Below are 23,540 nucleotides of genomic sequence, written 5' to 3'. Positions count from 1 at the left end.
GACCTGCTATGGGGTACGGGGGCCTGGCGGAAGGGGGATGGGTGATAGGAAGGCGGAAAAGGACTGGAAAAGAGGAAAATTCCCGCCCCTCCCTCCCGAGTTTGTTTTAGGAGAAGTCTCCTTAGGAGCTCAGGTGTTTTGAGGCTTTGCCAGGAGTTGCTTTCTAAATCCTTGGGAATTTTTGTAAGGCAGAGGCTGCAGGCAGCTCTTGGAGGTTGTATTTGTAACTATTCCCGTTTATACAGGCCGTCCTGCTCACCAGTGCCTTCAAAACCATGTGTCATCAGAGGCACAGCTGAACTGGGTCCCTCAGGATCAATCTTATGTGTCTCTCTCTTTTTGCCCTGTCCCCTTTTTAGCCAATTTAGTGCAAGGCTTGAGCTCCGCAGACCCGACCGTCAGGGCAAAAACGGTTGCTGCGACAGAGAAAAAGCTCCATGTTCAAGAAACGAGCAAGGAGGAAGAATGCAAGACCACAGCGGACAGAACAGTCATCAACACCCGAGCCTCTGTAAGATGGTTTTTCCCTGTGAAGTTAAAGCTGCACGCAGTTTAGGTCTGTTAAAAAACACCGATGCACGTTCCTTACCCAGGAGGAAAGGTGTTGAAGAATACAAAGTGTGTTCTGAACGTGACTTGTTTTTTTTCACTGGCTGTCTTACTGGGAGGTACTTGGTGTTGTGTTGTCTTTGAGGCTGCTGCTAACGTGGGATGCTAGTGCTGGGTTTGCTCAAGCTGGATGCAAGCACTGAGGTGCTGTAACGTGTAGCTTCCGGAGCGTGAGCAAAACTCGTTGAAGCCACAAGAATCCCTTTCTTAATTTCATTAGACTTTGATTCCTGCCACAGGGTTTGGATTTCAGTGACTTGCCTCATTAAAAATACAAACGGAAGCTCGTATGTCAAACACTACTAAATCTGTACCATCCTTCGTTTAAGTGTCAGCTTGATATTCCCAGTATGCATCAGTCTGGGTGTTTCAGCTGCCCTGTCGCTCTGAACAACTTCGCCAAGCGTTCCTCTGCTGCGGTGGGCTTTACTGAAATGGCCTACGTTTTTTTTTTTTCTTTACGTGTACATGCCTGTGCTGTGTTTCTCTTTTTCCAGGGCACGGCGAGCACAGAGGCAGCGAACGCAGGTAGGACAGCGCTCCCTCTAGTATTCAGCGTCTCGTCAGTCTCTTTTGGCAGAGGTGGAGTAAGGATTGCTCTTCCTTCATGCAAGACCTAATTCCTCTCCTGACCAAGTCAAAAGTTACTTTGCTGCTGACTTTAATCAAAATTCAGTCAGATCTAGAACACACTCAGGGATCTTACTGGTATGTAAGATCCAGATCTTCCTGTGTTTGTTCACAGGAAGCTTGTTGGTGTAGGTTGTTACCATATCCTGACCTCTCAACTAAAACGTTGGTATTCTGAATTTAAAAGGAAGCAAGTTTGTCTCTGGAGATGAGATGCTTTGAGGCAAGAGTGCAGATCCTGAGTGGTGGCATGGTCTTCATGCGTAATGCCTTGTCATTCATGTTCTGCTTTAATTGTTGAAGTGTCCACTTTATGTTTTCTGTGTAGAAAAATGAAATACCATAAAGTTACTTTTTTTCCTTATCTGTAGATTGATTTTAATGAAGCTTTCCTTTTTTTTCCCCCCCTCCCCAAAACTAAAATACCTCCAACTCTCCTGACCCAAAGATGGCTTTCTGGCAATTTTGGAAAAGGATGCAAAAGAACGAGCTAAACAAAGGAAGAGAAATGAACACTTAGCAAATGGTAATTGCTAAAGGCTTTTCTAGCAAATGCCTTCAAAAACTACTTGGCAGGAACTGGGCTGGTGTAAGAGGCCACCGAGCTACTCTCTTACCGCCATCCTTATGCGCAGTGAGGCAGGGCTTTGGTTGTCTGAGACCGACGGTCTTGTCCACAGCATTGATGAGCTGGACATCACAGGGTTACGTACTTCAGAGCTGCAACGGGTGCTTCTTCATGCTCTCCCCTTTATGATAAGGGTCTGGGGTGGAGGGAGCAAGTCTGTTTCAGAGCTGGGCTGGGCAAAGACAAATGCTCAGTTTTCCCTCTGAAAGAGGAATGGGGATCATGTGCACTTGAAGGACTCAGAAGTCCCTTGCCAATAGTGGCTGATGAAGAGGTGTGCAGTGGGGCTGGAGTGGAATTGTGGTGATTCTGCCAACAGGAGAATATGGCCTCTCTTTCCACAGTCACCACTTGGGGAAATAAAACCCAGATGTTGCTTTGAATGCGTGTCTGCTGTTTTACAGCTCTGAAAGAGAAAGGAAACGATGCCTTCAGGAAAGGAGACTATGTCCTGGCCGTTCAGAGATACACTGAAGGTCTGGAAAAACTGAAAGATAAGCAGGAGCTTTACACAAACAGAGCACAGGTCAGCATGTGGGAACGAGCTGCCACAATACTGCTTTCAGTGTTGCTTTGCCAGGATAGAGCCCAGAAAGGATCGTTCTGTTATCTAAGCAAATTTCGTAAAAGGTAATCCATGTTGCTTTACAGAAAGGCTAAAAAAAGGCAGCAAACACTTTTTCCTGGCCCTCCTCCCCTACCAGGCTTTAATGAGTTCTGCTTTGCTGCCGTATTATCAACAGTAAATTTGTTTACGACGTCCTTCCTGAGGGAGAGTTCATGTCTCCTCCCTCTTGGATATGGCACAGGGGAACCCCTGCTCCTCCAGAGTAATTGGGAAAAAGTCATTCTAGCTCACAGATGTATTCAAATGCACTGATTTTTTTTTTCTTGGTGAGGATCACTTTTGTAACTGTAGTATGTTAACATTTGCTTTACATTCTCTGCTTGCCTTGCATAATCCGTATGTGTGCATGCAGTTTTGTTTTATTAAATTTATTCTAAATTACAAACTCCAAGTAGGTGGATGACAAGAAACAGCTGGTAGGTATCCTGCAAAATCAGTGGGTAGGCAAATCAATAGTCTATTTATTTTTTTTATTAATTGGCTAATGTTGGTACAATAGCTCCTGGAAGTGGTTTGAAGTGTTCTGATTCTTCTGCCTGGACTCTCTTGGTGTTACTGCAGGCCTACCTGAAGCTGCATGAGTATGAAAAGGCTATTGGTGACTGTGAATGGGCCTTAAAGGTAACTTAAGGATTCTGTCAACAAATTGAGTTGTGTTACATCAGTGATGTCCATGACTACAACACAATTAACAGATTATTAAAAATATTGGCAGCATCATTTCAGTAAATCAGTGTGTCTGATGTAATTGAACTGGAAAAGATCACTTAACGTGTTAGTGTTGAGCTAGATATTTCCTGAGGTTTTGTTTTGTGCACAGCCCATGAACATTAGTTTGTATTTCATTCCTGGCAGAACTCATCAAAAGCCACACAGAAATCCTGTTGCTATAGAAGTTCTGCAATTACAGACTTACTGATGCAGGCTTTCACATCACCTAATGGCATGAGAGTCTGCTTTATTGCCTGAAGTGCAGGTTTCTGAGAAGGGTGTCAGCACCAGCTGCTTTCCACGTGTAACCAGACCGAAGCCTATGTCCTTGCACAGGGAAGAGAAGTTGGTACCTCGAAGTAAGAACTCAGCATATAAACTGTAGATGGCTCCAGTAGATGGTATGAATACCCTCCTCTGTGATTACAGTGATTTTGGCCATCTATAATGATTAATCAGAAGGCTGGAAAAAATACTAAAAGGGTAAAATTTCTAAACACATAATTAATAGTTCCTTTACATAATTAACAATTCCTTTCTTATCACAGTGCAGTGAAAAATGTATTAAAGCCTATTTTCTAATGGGGAAAGCTCACCTGGCCCTTAAGCACTACAGTGAGGTAAGTTGACTAAATCTTGTGGCCATGGGACCATGTTTTGTTCTGCTTTTGATGTGATGGTGCAAGTTTGGAGATCGTTTTCATGCTGAGCATACACTCAAGCGTCACAAAAATGCATGAAGGGAAGGTAAAGATGCACGTGCCTGGTCTCTGCTGGTGGCTACAGTTCCTGCAGTGTGGATGCTGGGCCTCATTTGCTGTTTTCTCACTGGGACTTGGCTTTTTTGCTCCTAGGTTTGTACTTGAAGTTTTCCTTTTGATTTGAAATTGTAGGGACTGAGGGTAATAACTTATTCTTTTAATTAGGAAAGTTTTGCCTTGTGTGTCTCCATAGATTTAATTTTTGACACTTACTAAGTACTGTGGCCCAAGAACTTTTGAGCTTAGACAGGGTGACTCTGACTAGGATATAATTTTTATTATCTTCCCATTTTTATCTTAAATTAAGAGCCCATTTCTTTTCTCTTTTAAGTCCAGGCAGTGTTACGAGAAGATCTTACAAATTGATCCCCAAAAGAAAAGCCTATTTAAAGGTAAGAAATAGAAGTTTTTACACTGTCATCTGTTGTTTTCTGCTCAAGATGGAACTTAATCAAAACCACTGGTTTAGTCTTCAGAACTTTTGATGAAGTCTCTTCATGCAGCTTTTGTTTCTTTTTAAGCTCTCTTTCACTCAGCAGAGCTGTGGGTCATTCTGCATGTAGAAGGTGCTGCTCTGTCATGGAGTCAGCTGCTTGTTTTACTTTAAACCTGAGCACATAAAAATATTTAACTGCCATGCTTTGTTTTCTTTTGATTTCCAAGATTGTATGAACGAAGTAAACTTGGAGGAAAAAAGAATGAGAGATGAAGAGAGAGCAATGAAGGAAGTTTATTCTGGAAAGCTGGCTGCTGTGTCCGTAACAGAACTGCTGCAGAAACTGGATAGGCCTGACCAGAATATCCTCTACTATACAGGAGGGATCAGACTTTTGACAGGAGCTGTGAAAGATAGTAAGTATTTCCCACAAAGCTTGTTATTCATGGGAGTTGCAATCCAAGTAGATGAATACAGGTGGAGCAGTTTTTAAAGGAACAGAAAGAATATTCCTATGCGTAAGACATTAAATCAGCAATGTTTGATATTTCAAAATTTGTGGCCCGTAGATGTTTCCATGCACTTTTTAGAACTAGGCCAGGGTTGTAGCTGAGTTGTTAAGACTTCTTATGGATTTGGGTCTCTTAAGAGCCGTTTCATTTATCTAGAAATATTTGTACTTCTCTGTTACAGTACATTGATTTGCAGAGCCAGTCTCATGTTTCATGTTTTTCTTCTTAAAACACCTTTAGCTTGAAGTCAATTGTTCTTTACAGCACGGGGCAGGAATTCAAGCAGTCTTGACTTTCAGAGCTGCCTCTTGTTCAAGTAGCATTCTTGGAGTTTCTCCTCTCTTGTAACAATGTGCTTTCCCTGGAGCTGTTGATCCAGTGACCTTTTCTTTTAACACTGCGTTCTAGAAGAGCAGGAGTCTACCTTCACAGTGCTACAACAGCCAGGTGGATCAGAGACCTGATTTGTTTTTCTCTGAATTTTTCAGGCACTGAGCAAACTTTATTTAGAACAAACAATGGATTCAGTATCCTCCAAGACAACCAGACCGTAAGACGGTAAGGGCTCTCCAGAGGAAAACAGTGGGGTGTCACAGCATGAGGAAATGAACATATTGTTTTCAAGAAACACAATCACCTCTTGAAATGCAGATGAAATGGTCAAAAGATAATGTAATAACAGATTTCAGTGTCTGAATGGACTGACATACCCGACTCTCATACAAACAGTGCTCTCTTAGGTGGGGTGAAGAGAATGAATTTCTGCCGGGCTCCTCTTTCTGTACAGTTATGTCTCTCATGGTGAGAGCAGGAGTGTAAAAGAAACTTCATATGAAAGAACATCTGAGAGCACTTAGTGGCTTTAAGTATACCTGGCTAGTTTGCCTGGGGCTGTTGGTTGCCATCAGTAAATACCTGGCCACATGGCTCTGTTATGCAACCTGTGAAACTAATCCTGTCATCAAGGAAGAGGATCTTCTGGGGAGCTGCAGCTGCCGCGTTGTCTCGGCTGCTGTTGTACTGTGTTTCGGTAATCAGGAAACAAGGCTGGCTATTCATCTGTATTGCTTTCTAAATTTTGTCGTTAGAGGGATCTCTTGCCTGAATGTATAACTGAGCCAGGTTCAGGTAGATAATGGGAACGGGTGGGTTGTGCAACAGAGCCCATTTGAAAATTTTGCACAGCTCGGTTGGGTAGCAGGGCAGGAGAGCTGTTCTTTAAGGCTGCCAATGGAAACGCAGCACAAGGACTTCTTTAGGGCTCCTCAGTATTTTGGGTGTTGGCTGGAAGCAGACTCAAAGGTTGAAGCACTTCCAAATGTGCAGAGTTTTTTCATCCTGGTTATTCTCAACTATCTTGGTGCAGAACTGCATTTATCACCTGTATTGTGCTGTGTAATGCTGGTATGGGGTCTCTGTGTGGTGGGGTAGAGCCAGTAGATCCTAAATCTGGTCTCAGGGGGGATCCTCTGGAAAACAAGTCTGATAGTCCTAAAAGGTTTAAGCAATGAGCTGACTTTAGAGTTTATAAGCTTAAGTGTTTCTGTGGCAGATCGTCATCTCTGTGGGACTTTGCTGATTTCCCTAGCCAAAGAGCTGTTTGATCTGCCCTTTGCTCTTAGTTACAAGCTAATGTTTCTCATTTAGGGGCTTCTGTGCAGAGAGAAAAAGCACTGCTGAAGCGGAGCTGTCTGTTGCTCTTCTTCTCCTTTGGCAAGCTGTCTGCGCTGGGAATGGTAAAACTAAATCATCAACATTAATTAATGTTATTGTTCATGTTTTATGTTGTTATGGTTAATATGGCACTCACCGTGTCTGGAATATAAGGGAATGGGGATGCCACATTGCTCTTAGATCTTCTCTTTTCCAGAAGAAAATCAGCGCCTTCTATTGAGTCACCCTGATGTGAACGCACAGCTGCCAAACCTGCTTTCTTCTGGGGTATCCGAGATCCAAAAGGAGACCTTGGCACTAATTTCTCTTTACTTAGAGAATGAGAATGGGAGGAGACTGCTGGTCAGGCACCAGGACCTAACCAAGTAATCAACATTGCTGTACCCCAGAAAAATTTCCTTAATGCCTGGGCTCACCGATGGTCAGAACTCTTCCACCAGCACCAAGCTTACACACAGATGTAATTTTTTAATGCTGACAGAAATTGGTAAATTGCTGTGTTTGGGCAAAGAGGGTTAATAGGTAGAGAATCTAGTGCCAAAATATTGTTCTAATGGCAGTTAGGTGACTGAGTACGTGGGAAGGGCCTCGTATATCTGGCTTGGTCAAATCTCTACTGAACACAAGGGAGTTGAAGATCATAAACTGTTTTTCTCCCCTTCGAATACAGATTTGATCTTTAATAATTAAACCACAGTTGACATAAATTTTGGGTTTTTTTTTTAATGACAGATGGCTGCAGATTTTGATGGCGTTTGTCAACTGCACTGATGCCAGGGCTAGCAGTGCCATGAACATACTGTCTGATTTAATGGAGGAGGAAAGGTAGCTTACATTTCTTCATTTGTTTTTGGAACACTGTACTTTGAAACGTACTAAATGAGCTGGTGGTAGAGGCTGTTGGCCTTCTTTGGTGTGAGGGTACGTTGCTGACTGATGTTTACCTTGTCTTCATGTTGTTGTTGTGTTGTCTTTATCCATGGGGGGTTTTTTCCTTAAAAAAAGTGTCCAAATACGGCTTTCTTTATCCCTCAACAGGTTCAAAACCCAGTGTCGTGTCATGCTTTCCTCAGGTGTTTTACCTTTATTCACCCAGTTGCTGGTACGAAAGATTTTAGTTTCTCTCTTTCTGGTTTACTTCTGTGTAACGTGTCGTGTGAGCGCTCCTGCCAGTTTTACAGCCGGTTGCTCCCAGACAAAACCCCTCTGTGCCGTAACTACAGGAGTTACTGCGTCTCTAGTTCTGGAGGTGTAAGAAACCCTATTTTGTCATACACTTTCCTCAGAAAAACGTTCTCGTAAGTACTTTGTGCTCAGTGCCTACACATGCCTAGCTTTGCCAGGCTGGGTGAGGCTTTGAGCAGCCTGGTCTAGTGGACGGTGTCCCTGCCTGTGGCTGGGGGGTTGGAACTAGGTGGTCTTTAAGGTACCTTCCAACCCAAACCATTCTGGGATTCTATGATATTCAGTGAAAACTCTGGACTTGGTTGCAGATTCCCACTGGTAATCTGTCAGGGGAGGATTTCACCCTCCGCTTTGTGTTACATGCTTCTTAATGTGACTTTAATGCACTGTCATGAGCTGGTTCTGTCTTGGATAGTGACTTTTTTCCTGTTTCTTTGTATCCTGAGATACCAGGATGAAGAGATGACATTAGGTCACATGGTAAAGGTGTTAAGTGGTTAAAATCCCTTTCCTGGTTATCGTTTACTTAAACTACAGACGTGCAGTATTGTTGGCACACAAACTTGTCCTCAGGAAGAGGGAAGATAGGGAGGACTGGCCGTGTTGCGGAACGGCACATGTAGCTGGAAAGTACAATACTTCTGTAGATGAGCACCAAGACAATGTAATAATTACAGCATTTTTACATTGCTTGTTGCTCTCTCTTTTTGAACATACCTTTCTGGAATTGCAGCTGTGGCAGAGGCTCTTCTGTCACCTAAGTGAGCGACAGTAGGAAATGTGCAGTCCGAGGTTAGGGACAAGAGAATCCAGGCACTGTTTCCCCAAAACCTCATTGGCAGATTCATTGTGAAAATAAGGGATTGTTTGGACAGTTTGGACAGTTGGGATTTAACATAGGTGGGAGAGATTCTTGAATCCCACTTTTCCATTGCCAGAGGGATAGGAACATGTATTTGTTGTTTCCTTGTCATTTGTTCTTAAGTTGTTACTCTGGTCTTCTGTTTTCAGACCTCTGCCAGGCTGGTGAACCAGGAAGCCCTTGCCCGTTGCATTGGCATCATGGGGAACCTGTGTGCAGATGGAGCCATTCGAGCGCAGATGGCCGAGTGCCAAGAGTGCTGGCAAGCATGCTTAAAGCTTCTGGTAAAGAAACCTGATGGCTCCCTAGAATAATGTTTGCAGCCTTATCTCTTGTGGAAATGGCACTTGTGTGGTCACGTTTGCCTCCTGTAATAGCTCTGAACCCTTGACTGACATCTCTCAAATCTGGTCGGTGGAGAAAGGTCTGTTGTTCATGTAAATTGTGGGTCTGTAGATGGGTGGAGGGGAGTGAGTGGTCCTTTAATGTAACTGGCATGTTTCAGGGTAAGGCTGCAGCATGAACTCAGTTCTCTGAAACTCAAGAATTCAGAGAATGGGAAAGGATCTTGTTAACTGTCTAAACATCCGAAGTTTGGAGTGTGTCGCTTTAGATACCCAAGTGGTACCACCACACAAGGCTGAGGAAGTGTGTATTCTGAACTGCTGAATTGACTGCACTCTTCTCTCCTTTGTACACAGGATGAATGCTTTGATGTCAGCACCCCCAGGTACCGGGAGTGTTTGTTTGCAGTGCTGGGCCTAATGATGAACTTACTGCTTGAATCAAACATGATCATCCAGGTATACAAGATCCGTGAATGTTCTTGGTTAGTGTTGCTCCTATAATCACTTCCTCAGAGGCGTAGAATTGCTTGAGCAGTTAGAACATCCTCCTCCATTGACACTGACAGGGCCTGATGCAAGTCACTGAAGTCATACCAGAACATTCCAACAGGATAGGTGAGGGAACAACCCTGGAATATTGTGACCTCGCAGTCTGTGCAAGGAAAAAGAGCTCGACGGCGGTAAATGGATTTAGAGCCAGCTGTCACATCCAGCATGCTGAAGCACTTAAAGGCTGCCCACCTTGGGTTTTGCTGGTGTTCAGTTAGTTTTTACTGGTGTTTAGGGTTGTCATTAAGATTAGTTGACAATGTAAGTAAGCTAAAAAGTGAAAAAATCTGCAAAATTTTCTCCAGCACCCCCCTCCCCCCATATACACACAGTTATGGGAAAAATAGAGTGTAAAGCACATTCAGTACCTTTCCATAGTGGTATAGGTGTCTTGTTTGGCATCAGTCTCCAGTTATGGGATCTTCTTAGATGCTTGGCACGTTCCAAAATTACCTAAAACTAAGAATTCCATCAAGAAGGAAAAGATGCCTAAGGTACATCCAGGTGCTGAAGTGTTAGTAACTTACTTTCTTGTGTACCCTGGTCTCTACAACAAAGAACCCAACAGAGTACATTGTACATTCACACATTTTTGCTCTAACGCTTCCCAGCAATCAGCTGGACCTGTGTTTTTCTCACTGTTGTTTCAGTACTCGGCTGTGGACATAAGCAGCAGGTGCATGTCTCTCCTGGAGGACAAGGACGGAAGAATTGTGACGGTAAGTGGGATATCTGTGGACTAACAAGGGATATCGGTAGCTGACCTGCACACCTGAGTGCAAACTGCTGCCCTGTGCAAGGCACTATATTAGGTTTTAAAGCCTAAAACATTCATAATCTTTTGTGGTAAAGAACTAATATAGCACTTAGGTTATTTGGTTGTTAATATTGTTTGATGCGAGAGGTTCTCAATGTTCTCTTGAAATCTGCTTCATAGAAGCTCTTCGGAATCATTTCATCCTTAGAATGGCTTTCACTGTAGATCTCTTAAAAACCAATCTGGAGGCAAGGGAGCAGGAACAGTTTTGGTGGTTAGCAGCTATTTTGTTTTATAGTTCTTGTATGTGAATCATACCTAGGAGATGGAACACCTATGAATGGAGTGTGACTCCCACAGGTAGCAGTTATTCAAGGGTAGGAGCAGGTGCATCTCTGAACTCACATGGGTCGGTCCGATCTGTTTTACCAGCAGTTCTGGGCTGGTTCCAACGAGGAATTTGTTTCAAAAACTAAGCATACAGGGAGTTGTCCTGGTCTCAGTTTGGTCTCATTTCTCTCTACACTGCATCTTTAGAAGCTGTGTTGAGGTCAGTTTCCAGTGAGCAATAAAAACGCAGCGTCCTAAAGGTGTTCTTTGTTATATTTATGTGAATTTCTCCTTTTCATAATTTTAATTACTTTGGGTTAATTCTGCAAAAAAAAAGTAATTTGAAAACTCCTTAAAGTTAAACTCTCTTTTTCCCCCCACTTCTCTCGCGCCGTTCTGTACCGAAGAGAGCCATTGGCGTGCTGAGTCGCATCCTGCCAGCATCCTCCGCGGCAGTAGAAGAAGTGGTGAAAGGAGGGGTGGTGAGAAAAATGATCAAATTCTTGAAAGTAAATCAATATAACAAAATTCCCTTTATTTCTGCTTATATTGTTCCTTAAGAAAACCGTAGTTGCCCCTGTGTTAACCTCCTTTTCCTTGGAGAAAGACCCGTGCAGGCAGTCCCTCTGGCTGCATGCGTCTGTGTTGTCCCTCGTAACAGTGTTCTCGAGTTTAATTTTAAGCTAGGTAGCCTGTTTGGAGACTAGATTGCCTTCTGTAGTCTGGTCCGTAGCCCAGATTTTTCAGTGGTTTCTGCATGAGCCAGATGCCTATGCACATCTCTGCTTGCAGAGACCTGCATGTTCATGGGCTATTGAAGGCCCAGTTGGAGGATTAAAGCTTAAGTGGTGTGATCTAGTTTGGACCACTAACCAATGGAGCCCTTCCCACTGATCATATGGTAATCTGTAGGCACTGTTTTGCTGTATATCTGTGTATCTAGCAGAATGTGTGTCCCCCAGCCTGATGTGGATTCTGCACATTTGCTGTGATGCAAATAAAATTAGTCTAGAAGAGGTTGTGGCACTCAGCTTGGCTCCTGTAACTAGCAAGTATCAGAGGAGTTCATTGTTTGAAAGCAATTGGGCTCCAGAGATTCAGGCAATTTTGTGTGTTCGTCACTGGCAGGAAAGTGATGGGTCTTGTGTCATTTTCAGCCTGTATTCATTTTGAGATGAAGCTCTTAATCTGGTGTTTGGGTTTAGGCATAAGGAATACCTCACTATCTCCATGGTACCTAAGCTGTTCTGTAACCTTGAGTAAAGTGGGGTACGAGCTGTGTGTTTGTCCATGTGTGCTTTATTCTAATCAAATCTAGGCTGCAGGACAGATCACATCCCGTTATGGCATAAAGACCCTTTCCATCTGCACCAGAAGTAATGGACAAGCTCAAGAAGATCTAGTGAAGGCAGATAAAAGTAAGTGGCAGCCTCACTAATTAGAGACTGAATGCAGAGATGTAATCTCAGTATCATCCAATTACTTTCTCTCCCCCCTCCTCCCTGAAATGAAACTGAACACTGGGTTTTACTCTTGCAAGACTTTAGCCTTATTTTCGAAGTAATGTGATGTATTACCTCCTAAAATAGTGCTTAATGAGCCTTAGCTCTGTGTGTGGATGGAAACAGGCACCTCAGAAAATAAGCCTGAGTTAGAGAAACACGGCTTTACTCTAGTAAAATCGCTTGGTTGTCTTTTTCAGACTCAGCCATACATCTCTTTTGGAAAAAAGTGCTTGTAAACTGTAATTGGATTGGCTTGTATTTCCTCAAGTTAGTGGCTAAAGTAGGAAGCCTCATTTAGGTGTTTGATTTCTAGAGGTTGAGGCTGTTTATAGCTTCCTTCAATTTACATGTGGATATTTGGCCTGGTTTTAAAAGGAAATGGATATGGAGACAGAGTGATAATATCAGACTGGGTGTCTTAAGATATTTTTAAGTATATTAGCTCTAATCATGCTACTTAGATAAAACATAAGTATTCTCTGTTGTTGTTACATTGCTTTAAAATCCAGGTTCAATTAATGCTAATCTAAGTGGTTGAACCTGTCGAGAAACTGTCAGCTCATGTAGTTCAACTTGAACCCTAAGGATTTCCACTCATTAGAAGCCTCTCAGAACATCATCCTCCTTTTTTACACCCCATATTAGTTTCACTGTCATCTGTAGATGAAGCTTTCATTTCCTCAAATGAGTAATGACACTTCACTCTCACTGTTTCCACCAAAACTCTGGGTATTCATCTTGTGAGAAGTATTTTGAATACAAAATACTTTGTATTTTTGTCATCTCTGTTTGCCACCCCAGACGTTGCCCTGTTGCTAGGAGCCTGTTGGAATCAAGCTAGAGTCCCATGACATTAAAGTGCATGCCAGCTGGGCCACTCAGTTCAGCCTCAGCACCAGCCCCAGTTGCTCTCTGGAGCAGCACGGCCTTTTTCAGCTGATCCTGCAGCAGAAAAGGTGGGATGTGATCTGAAAGAACAAGTGGGAGTATGAAAGAAAGTCAGAGCCAACTCACGTAACCCCCGAGGAGACTGCCCGCACGTGAGAGCCGTGGCTGTGTTTCATCTGGGAAGTGGTCTATTGAAATGTTTCTAGGTCCTGTGGCCTGAGATGTTGCTGCTGCTTACAGCTGCCAGCAAGGTCTGCACAGCTCTGGGTCACAAGTACAGACAAGGTACCCTGCCCCTGTGCACTAGTAACTCACAGATCCTGGAAGCAGTGAAGGTGACGTGTTCAGTTGCAGAAACACGAACTCCATGCTCGAGAACCTCTGGGAGCGTAGATTCAGTTTTGTGAGAAAGGCAGCTGAAGCTGTGACAACATCCTAGATCATGAACCTTGCTCTGAAATTCTCTCGCTCCTCCAGGTTTTCTAGGAAAATGCTTGACATGGAACAATTCTCACTCTCTAGGAGCTTAGGTGAAGTCAGGAGAAAACATCGGGGCTACCTGAACAAATCTGCATGCATTCTGTGTAATTAATCTCTCTTCCCAGGGTTCAGTGTGCTGCTGAAGCTCTTGGACTCAGAGGATGAAATGATTGTGGGAAACGCTGCTTTCTGCCTTGGCCACTGCCTTGCGGTTCCGGGAGCAGCGGCGTCCTTACTGAACTCCAGTGTTGTGATGACTTTGTTGAAACATGCTGGTGGTGATGCTACAAGACCTTCGGTGCAGAAGAACGCAGCCGTGGCTCTGGGGAAGCTTTGTGTCGCTGAACCAAGGTATTGTGAAACAGACTGTTGTTCTCCGGCGCCGCCTGGTTGTTGGGTGATAATTCCTGAAAAACTGGCCATTGGAAGCCAGTTCTGTTGGTAGAGCGAGCAGGTACAGGGCAGGTGGTTAGTTGATATAAATACTCCACGGAATCTATCGCCCTTCCTCTAACTAAGTTCTCACTTGTGGCACTGTCCCCAGGGTTCTGCTTTAGGGCTCCCGTGGTGTTAGTTGTCTGTCTTGGCATCTTCCGAGGAGCTCATTTTGCGTTGCTTTCTGATGGTACCTGTGCTGGAAGAATGGAAGGAGGAGGAGGGATGTTACAAGTTTGTAGAGGTCAGAGCAGTAATGAGAGCGGAACAGAAGTACAAATGGCAGCACGGACTGTCTGCTGCTGCCTGCCAAGAATATGCCAAGCTCTAGGTAGCTGCAAACTGTCAGCTGGATCTTGAACTGCATTCCAGACAGAGGAACCGAGTTCAGCTTGTTTATGTACATCCTGAACCACTGCAGAAAGCAAGGGGTAATCTTTAGGTTCCAAAAGTGCTTGCACAAAGTACCTTGCTTCTGCTGGAGGTCCCAAATGAGCAATAAGGAAAGTGTCTGCTCTGAGATTTGCAGGACACTCCAGAGATACGAAATGGGAACAACGATTTTCTTACTTTTGTTACAGTGAAATGTCACTTCTTTGAACAATTCTCCTGTGTTATTTAGAACTTTCATTTTCCTTTTTGTGGGGAATAGTAATCTAGAAACCCTTTCTCATGGTACTCCAGGAGGAATTCAGTGAATGTAGCATTAAACATCCTTGACAGCTTGGGCAAGGGGTATAGCAAAGCAGTGGAAGCCTAAAACTTTTATTGTTAAAAGTTTATATCACCTTGTATCCCCCCAAAACCTTTCTGTTGTCTTTTCAGGCACATTCTTCAACTGCGGAAACTCAACGGACTGGCCATCCTGAACTCCTCTATGAAACATGTGCACAGCGTCTGAAGTCTTCAAGAGAGCTTCGAAATGTGCTGTTAATATCACTTGCTGTTGAGTATTTTCTTCTTTTCTTTAATAAAACTAACTCAGAGGACGTCCACTTGTCAGTCCCTTTTCAGAGTGTTCGCTGGTCCTTCCTAGAACCCAGTGAAACAGTATCAACGTACGGATCAGGAGAAGGAAGTTAGTTGATTAGCTGAGCTAACAACTAAGATAACAACTTGTTTTTGCTTTAGTCAGTGATGTTGCCCTTTCTTACTGGCAAGGTCCTTGCTGGTTAATCACTGACGGTGGCTCGTCTAGTCTACTTGCTGGTTTGGCTCCAGTAACCAGTGTATGAGAAGAAAACAGAAATTGTGAATCGTGACTTTGAAGAATCCTTTTTTTCCCCCTCATACACTGTCTTCCGGTGGCTAGATTATGATTTAGTATCGCACGTGTGATGTCACCTCACGCTTTGCTTAGACCTTGAACCTCGTACTTGTCTGCTTAAACACGTTGGGTTTCATTTCGTTAAGCCCTCGGTCTTAGAGATAAGTTACAACATATATATATACATATATAAACATTATATAACATATATAAACAAGTTTGTTTATAAGTTATGGGCTGATGTGTTAGGCTTCTTCTCTCTGTAAATTCACTGATATCCCTTGGTCCTTTACTTTGGTTTGGAGTAGTTGACCTTCCTGATCCTACGTACTTTGTCTCAGCCCCTTTTGTTCATCTCTAATCTCCTCCACAGTTCTTCATTTTTTTAAAAAACAATAACTGGCACATCATTTCAGCATTTACATTTTCTGGAGAGGTCAGAAATGCATTACTACAAATGGCAAGTGTAATATGAAAAGAAAAGCAGTAATGCATTGCCCTTACCTCTTCTGTGTTCTTCCAAAAAGGCAGTTTAAGATGCTTCTGGAAGGTGTACCTGTTGAGGACTCTCTGGTGGTGGTGCTGGTGGTACCAGAACAGCAGCTGTAGTGCTGCCGGTGGAGGCCTGTCACATACAACGAATAGTCTCTTCAGAAATAGCTGCACATAGACACAAATCTATATTAAAAAGCTTGTAGAACTTAGGCTAGACAAGGACTTTGGCCATAAATACGATACTTCTTTTCTAGTTCTGAACACGGGAAACGAAAGAACACATCACGTTTCTACGAAGAAGCACAGGCCGGTCGTGTTTGGCTTTACAAGGGCTCTTCAATCTGCCTCCTTGGCACCTGTGGGTTTCTACTCTCTATGTAATCTTGTCCCTTCAGAACAGTGGCTGACAAATTACACATAATCTCCTTTTCAGAAGCGCAGCTGAATCATCTTCCCACTTCAGAAGAAGGAAATTGTCTTGCACCTGGTTTTTCTCGCCTCACAGTGGAAAGCATACAGTTGATAATCTCAGTGTCTTTGTTTTAAGCTCCTGCCATTAAATTACCCTGCCTAGACAAATACGTAACAAATACTGTAGGTAGGGTTCCACTCCAACTAAGCACTACACTCAAAACCTGCCATATGCCATGCATTGTCGTAAGGAAAAAAGCCTGAATCTTGTGTTGTTAGAGGGGACCAGCAGGAGTAATGCATCAGCAGAAAATTACAGGAGCCTCAAAACCATCTTAAAAGCCTAAAAGCTAAAGATCTTTCTTGGTTTTGACTGACAAGCTGGGTTTTACAAACGCCAGGCAGGATCACTTTCATTCTTTCTCACAGTGGGAAAACGATGAGGTGACCTGACCTTGGATCCCGCACTGAGGTGAGTGTCATGGCTAGAACTGGAAATCATGTCTGTCGGCACCTCATCTGCTGGATTATCTGCTAGACCACACTTTATCAGTTTGCTGAAAGATGGATAATGGTTTACTGTTATTTCCCTCAAGAGCAATCGCCTCACCCTCGGTGTCTTTTGCAGTGCTCTTCAGAGCTGTCATTGTGCTACTTATCTGCCTTCTGCTCGTTTTTCTGCATACGATTTCTACTGCACTCCCAAGAGTCGTGGCTACCTCGTAATGTTCTTTCTTCCCTCCTTAACCTGCATTGCTGTAATTGTCCTGTCTCCCAGGAATTTTGTTTGCAGTCTGTGTGTGTGCAGGTGCTGGGCACTAAAAAGCTGCCTGATGCTGCTTACTATGTTCAGGTGAGTATTTGCAAGGACATAGGGCCTTACGGCTAAAGGTAAAAGGGGTGTAACTGCCACTTTGCCTAAGAAGCCTCTGGTCTCCTCTTTGGTTATTATGAAAGTTTATAAATTGTGTGCCTGGTAAGCATTTCTCGTGCTTGTTTTTTCACTGGGTTTCTCATTCCTGCCTCACCAATATGGTATTTCAGGCTGCTGGAAGGGACCTCCACCAATCACCTAGTCCAGCTGCCTGACCATTTCAGAGCTGACTGAAAGTTACAGCAGGTTATTAAGTGCATTGTCCAAATGCCTCCTTAACACTGACAGGTATGGGGCATGGATCACTCTCCAGGAAGCCTGTTCCCGGGTTTGACCACTCCCGGTAGCAGAATGCTTCCTAATGTCAAATCTGAACCACCCCGATGCAGCTTTGAACCGTCCCTGGATCGCAGGGAGACAAGATAGCACCTCCCTCTCCTCATCCTCTTCTCAGGAAGCTGCAGAGAGCAATGTGGTCGCCCCTCATCCTCCTTTTCTCCAAATTAGCCAAGCCCAAAGTCCTCAGCTGCCTTGCATCGGCAAACTGTCATGTTTACGGTTTTCCATCTTTCCATCTCTGCCACGCATGTGAACCCTTCTTTTGTTAAAAATCAATGGATTCCAATTGGTGCAGGCTGCTCTTTTTTTTTTGTTTTTTTGGAACAGATTATTGGTTGCTCTCTGGCCTACGCTCTTATAAAGTAACCCAATACCCTTCACTTCCAGAACAAACACAGCAAACGCCCGTTGCTCCGAAGCAGCAGTGACACAGGAGCTGCCTCACAAGATGCAGGAAACACTCCCCATCCTTCTTCTGACTGTCACTGGCCTATTGGATTTATCTGGTGAGTGATGTGTTTTGTTCTAATCTCAACTGCCGTCTTTCTGCCGCCTTTTCCTCTGTTACCAGTGAGCAGAAAAACTGTGCTAAATATTGTGCCATCCGTCTCAGGTGTGTGACAACAACGAGGGGAAGGAGCCACCTTCTCTCCGCTTCCGCAGCTGTGCCGTAAGGCTCAGGATTTGGCTAAAGGGTTTCTGCTGTGGGAGTATCCATGGCCCCAAATCAGGACGCAAGAGAAGGGACACTCCATTCTCAAGGTTATGTTGGCTCCTTCAGGTGGGGGAGAGCAAAGAAGAAGGGTCACAGCGTAGGTCTGTAGGAGAAGGGAGGATCAAACCCGTGTTTAAGGCCTTGTTCAGGACATACTTTTCCAGGCACCACTGTTTATCAGGTTACGCATGGGCTCCCCTCTTTGCTGGGGGGAGCGCGTTCTGCGCTGTCTTTGGGGACAGCTGTCCTGCCAGATATCTCTGACAGCATGAAACCGAGGAGTTGGTAATGCTGTCGTGCCGCCAACGAGTTCCCAGGGCGGCTGTCACTCCTTGCAGGGAACCAGGCGGTCTTTGCTTTCTACCTCCCACTGTGTGTCTGAGCGTTGCCTGCGAGCACACATGGAACTGACTGGGCTGATGAAAGCAGTCTGGTGTCCTAGGGCAGACGGTTCTCTTCACTAGAGATAGACTTGGGGAAGTTTCCACCTAATTAGTAATCTTTTTTGGGGGGTGGGTTGGTTGTTGTCTTTTTCTAAATTACCTTGTTCCACTGCAAAGTCTATTTTTGGATATTTATACCCCTCTCTTTATACAAGACCTTGATTCAGTAAGTGCTTGTCTTTATAGACAGATTGCTTGTGTTGCTTTGCTGAGTTGGGGCTACACCATGGGAGTGTCATTTGTTTATACAAAACAGCAGTTCAAAACATTTTATAGTTTTAACATCCCAGTCTTCTTCATCTATTAACTTCTTTTTTAGCAATACATCAGCTTTTTGGGTTCCCTTATATCAGCTTCCTCTGCTCACCGTTGCTGGTTCTGCAGTGGTGATGTAACCTCCTCTTAAGGTCCTACACTAGGATACCAAACCCAGGGATTTCGTCTGAAGCGAAACTGCTAAACCCCTGCTTTGCCTGTATCAAAACCACGCAGTTTAAATGCATAACACCTAAATGCATAATCACTTTTTAGCTTTCAGATACATGTTTTTGCCGGAAGGTGCCTAAGGGAAAATGTTTACAGTGTTTGAAGAGGAAAGTAAATGAATATTTTAGTCCATGGTTTGGAAAGTATACTTGGGAATGTCAACCTCCCGAATGTGAAGACAGAAAAAAAGTAAATGTGTTCCTACAACAATAGCATTTAAACGACAAGTCTGCCTCTTTAAATGGCAAACTGTCTGCTTTTGATGTGAGAAGTCAGAAGTAGAGGAGTTACTATGATCTGTCTGCTGTGTGTCACTTCCAAACAACAAACCAGCTTTGTCCTGCCTGGTCACACAGTATGAATCAGGAAACTCCTGATAGGACTGGGATATTGGGGGAAAAAGAGTGGTTAAAGAGAGCCAGGTGGGTGAGCTCATTCATGTATATATTAATTTTGCTTTGCTACTTAAGAGCTACCAGCCTGTCCTTGGACAACCTGATGGTTTCATTCTCCCTGTATCCTTGGCTGTCGTTTATATCCTTGTACAGTTAAGATTAAGGGTTCCTCTCTGGCTGGTGAACGCTTTGCATCGGTATGGTGGGAGCATGAAGTGTCATCCTTCATATGACACTGAACACAAACAGCAGAGGATCAGGCATAGCAGCTGGCTGTAAGAATGGCAGTGCCAGAGCTACCCATCCCTTTCTGGTGCAGTTCTGAATGGGGCCAGCGGCCACTTAACTTCCCGCTTCCCACTCAGCCAGTTGCCGAATGCTGCTGCAAGCTGTTAAAAGGGCTTGTTTTCTGTTCGCCAGGTGCCTCCAGGAATGAACATCGTGTCAGTGAAGTATTAGGCCTGAGCTTTCCTGGAGAAGCCCAACCAAGAGCTGAGAGCAGCCCGGTGCCCAGCGAAGTGTTTTCCGTTACAGAAGATAACTCAGATGAGGTGACCCATAATTTTCAGAGTCCAGCAGTTGATCCTACAAATGAAATGACAGCTGACTTCATTCCTGTCCATGCAGAGACAGCTGGAAAAAGAACAGCCATGCTGCCTAAGGAGTTGGTTAGAAACCTGGAGGTGCCTGAGCAACTGCACATGGAAGCAGCAGCTTTAAAACTCCAGGATGGACACGCATTTCCTAGCAAGCTCTTGAGTAGCACAAGCATCCCTGTCTCCACACAAGGATCACAAGCTACCACACATCTGGAGGAGCCAGGCAGGTCACTGCAAGGAAAACTAGACAATACTACTGTGGCTGGTTTCAGTCCGACCAGCCCTAGTGCTGGGCTGCCCCAGCCCTTTCTCAGTGCAGGGGCACACCAAGACTCTCCCAAACTCACAGCTGTCTCCTCCATTCCTGATGTCAAGCAGATGGAGGTGCCGAGTCCTAAAACATCTCTTCTGACTTCAGTGGTGAATTTTCATCCTCTGAGAAAAGAAACAGCAGCATCTCCATTTCCCACGGGAGTGAAGATTGCTCTTGAAAGTGCAGGAGCGGATTGGTTACCAACAGGAACGCCTCCCGCTGGCAAAAGGCCAAAAGACACACATCCACCTGACAGCAAAGCTGGTGTGACACCTGCATTCCTGAAGAAGACTCAGAGTGTGGATTCTCAAGTTACAACTTCTGCATTCCCACAAAAGCCAGCTTCAGGGAACCTTGATGCAGTCTATTCCAGAACGACACAGACAAGCGCTGTTCCGTTTTCCCCTGTTTTATCTCTGAAGCAAGAAACAACAGGTAGCGAAGCCAGAAACTCAACATCACCTGTAATAAATGGTTCTGGACACCCAACCCAGTTGCCTGCTCTTCAGACACTCCCACAAGACAACATACATTCTTCATTATTGATGCCTCTGCAAGCTCTAGTTCATGATGACTTAATTCCATCTCCATTTCAAGGGCCCATTGGCACAACTAACAAACAACAGCCTCTCTCTTTGTCCCGGACTCCCGACTATGCTAAACAACATGTTGTCCAAGAAACCAACAGGAGCACTCAAGGAATCACAGTTCTAGTTTTGCAGAGAGCTACTGAGCATCAGACGATGACGAGTAAACCTGAAAAATCCAGATCCTCAAAGAGCCCACAGGCTTCTGCTGTTTCATCCTCACTAAGCCCGTCATGGATTTCCACATTAACACTTACCCAGACTACTAAAGAGCTAAAAAGAGAAGCATCTGCCCTCTTTTCGGGTAGGTCTACCTTTGAGAATGCAGCCCTTCAACCTGTAAGCACTTCTGATTCTGTTCATGCAGGGCTTCAGCCACCAAGTACATCTTTTCCAACTTACGTTGGCTTGCAGCTAATGGGCATCCCAACCTCTGCTGAGAAAGGACATCACATGCCAACTTCATCCACGTCTACTGGCTCTGGGTCTCAGGTTCAGGGCAGTTCCTCCCATCCTGTCTCTCAGGAAACCTTCCCTATGATGCTGCAGGTGAGCACAGTGGAAGACTCTAAGAGGAAGAAAAGTCTCCCACAACAGACAGGTAAAACTGGTTCTCCCCCACTGACTCAACAAGCCAGCCCAGTCCCCAGTCCCCCTGGACTGCCTAACACCAGGAACCAGGAAGTTCCTCTTCACACCTTTGCCCCTTCAGCCTCCCAGATCCAGCAAGCTGGCAGCCTGGCAGCTTTGGCTTCTAAACTGCCCTCCCTCCATGCACAGGGAAGCCAGTCCAGCTCAACAGCCCATCCTGAACTGGTGGTGCCCAGTGTTTCTGATGAGATCCCAGCATATCTGGCTCAAGCACTAGCGCAGCGTTTCAGCATGTCACGTGATGCAGGTACCGCAGACCTCAGCGCTTTTAGAGGTGATCAACCTATGGTGTTACCATCATCCCCATACTTGTCCTTTCTGCTTAAAAGTACTAATGGCATGATATGCCTGCAGCCCATGCAAGGTTCACTTTTACCCACAAAATTCCCAAACAGCAGTGTTGGGGGTCTGATTTCCATTCAGCAAATCCTGGTAGCATCCAATTCTTCAGCACTGGGCCTTGCAACCTTACAGAATCTGAGTCCTTCTACCTTAATTCTGGTTAAGCCTGTATTCATCCTTTTGCCCACTGACAGACCAGACTTACAGATGGTCTCCTCTCCCGAGGGTGAGGATGACCACAAAACTGCCCTCTTGATGACAAACAAGCAAGATCTGGTTTTGGGTACCCCTGAAAGCCGCCATGATATCCCAATGAAAACTAGCTCCTCTTATCCCACTACTAAGTCTTTGAGGCCTGAAACTATTCTCTCCACTGTGTTTAGCCAACAAGCAGAGAAAACAAAAGTCACTTCTCGGCCAGTGCTAACTAATCCTAATTATACAGCCATCACTACTTCATTTCAAGCTGTTAGTTCGGCCTCAAATAATTTTCTGGACCCACAGAGAAGGATTAGCACTCCAGTGCAGGCCCTGCACAGCGTGCCTGAAGAGATGCAGGTACCTGCTCCTGCTTCCCAGGAGGCCAAGGGGACCGACTTGCTTTTACTTAACAGTATGTTAGCAGAGCCTTTCACCTCGCCCGTGCCACCATTAGTGGGGTCTGCACAACACGGCCCCCGTATTTCCCCCAAAGTGTTTTTCACCACTGAAAAGCCACATTCTTCCTCTGAAATTCCTTTGCTGTCAGCAAAGGGACTGCCTGATTTTCAAATGCCTGCCCAACCTCCATTTAGGGTCACAGGGACCGTCGATCGGGTGCAGCACAGTGAGGAGCTAATGCTGCAAAGTCCTGGCCATCGCCAAGGCTTAGCGACCACACCTTCCTCTGCCCGCGCGCGGCGCACAGGTTGTTTCACCTCCCGCTCGGCTAGAACCGTAAAATACCCCTTAAAGCTGTTGACGAGCACCGCGCCTTTGCAGTCCCCGTTTCAAAGTCTTCTAAGTACTGGGTTGCTTCAGAGGCTGCCATCACAAGCTCAGTTTGTAACCAGCACGTCAGGAGCAGCACAGACCTGGACCACTCCTACTACCCCTTTGGAGACCACTCCTACTAAACCTTTGGAGACCACTCCTACTAAACCTTTGGAGACCACTCCTACTAAACCTTTGGAGACCACTCCTACTAAACCTTTGGAGACCACTCCTACTAAACCTTTGGAGACCACTCCTACTAAACCTTTGGAGACCACTCCTACTAAACCTTTGGAGACCACTCCTATTAAGCCTTTGGAGACCACTCCTATTAAATCTTTGGAAACCACTCCTACTACTCCTTTGGAGACCACTCCTACTAAACCTTTGGAGACCACTCCTACTAAACCTTTGGAGACCACTTCTATTAAGCCTTTGGAGACCACTCCTATTAAACCTTTGGAAACCACTCCTACTAAACCTTTGGGGACCACTCCTATTAAACCTTTGGAATTCACTCATATTGTGCCCAAGGTCTTTGTAATGACCAAGACACCACCAACAGCACTAGTGCATACTCCCTTTTCGACAAAGGGACAGATGAAAACAACGGTTTCTGGAAAACTTCTGGCTGCAATTACTCATCCAAGGATGTATACCAGCTCTCCTGCAAGCCCACCTCCACCTGTGTCTACACATATTCCCCTGCTCTCAGATGTGAAAA

General features: G+C 44.8%; 1 protein-coding gene across 1 annotated transcript; it reads left to right on the top strand.

The window, feature by feature from the left end:
• Positions 1-359: 359 nt before the first annotated feature.
• Positions 360-14,828, top strand: TTC12 (tetratricopeptide repeat domain 12; the record flags this gene model as incomplete). The annotated part of the gene is made up of 20 exons (XM_010158346.1): positions 360-505; positions 1,107-1,137; positions 1,688-1,765; positions 2,272-2,393; positions 3,057-3,116; positions 3,755-3,826; positions 4,299-4,359; positions 4,631-4,819; positions 5,404-5,473; positions 6,563-6,651; positions 6,786-6,954; positions 7,322-7,414; positions 7,628-7,691; positions 8,786-8,920; positions 9,338-9,439; positions 10,183-10,251; positions 11,027-11,128; positions 11,938-12,037; positions 13,618-13,843; positions 14,753-14,828. Coding segments are annotated over 20 exons (2,054 nt in total), but the record flags the coding sequence as incomplete, so codon positions are not given.
• Positions 14,829-23,540: the final 8,712 nt, after the last annotated feature.

The sequence above is a fragment of the Eurypyga helias genome, unplaced genomic scaffold (assembly GCF_000690775.1).
Source record: "Eurypyga helias isolate BGI_N326 unplaced genomic scaffold, ASM69077v1 scaffold9659, whole genome shotgun sequence".
NCBI classification, from domain to species: Eukaryota; Metazoa; Chordata; class Aves; order Eurypygiformes; family Eurypygidae; genus Eurypyga; species Eurypyga helias.
Note: the sequence above shows the minus strand (reverse complement) of the source record. Positions and strands in the feature narration are given on the sequence as shown.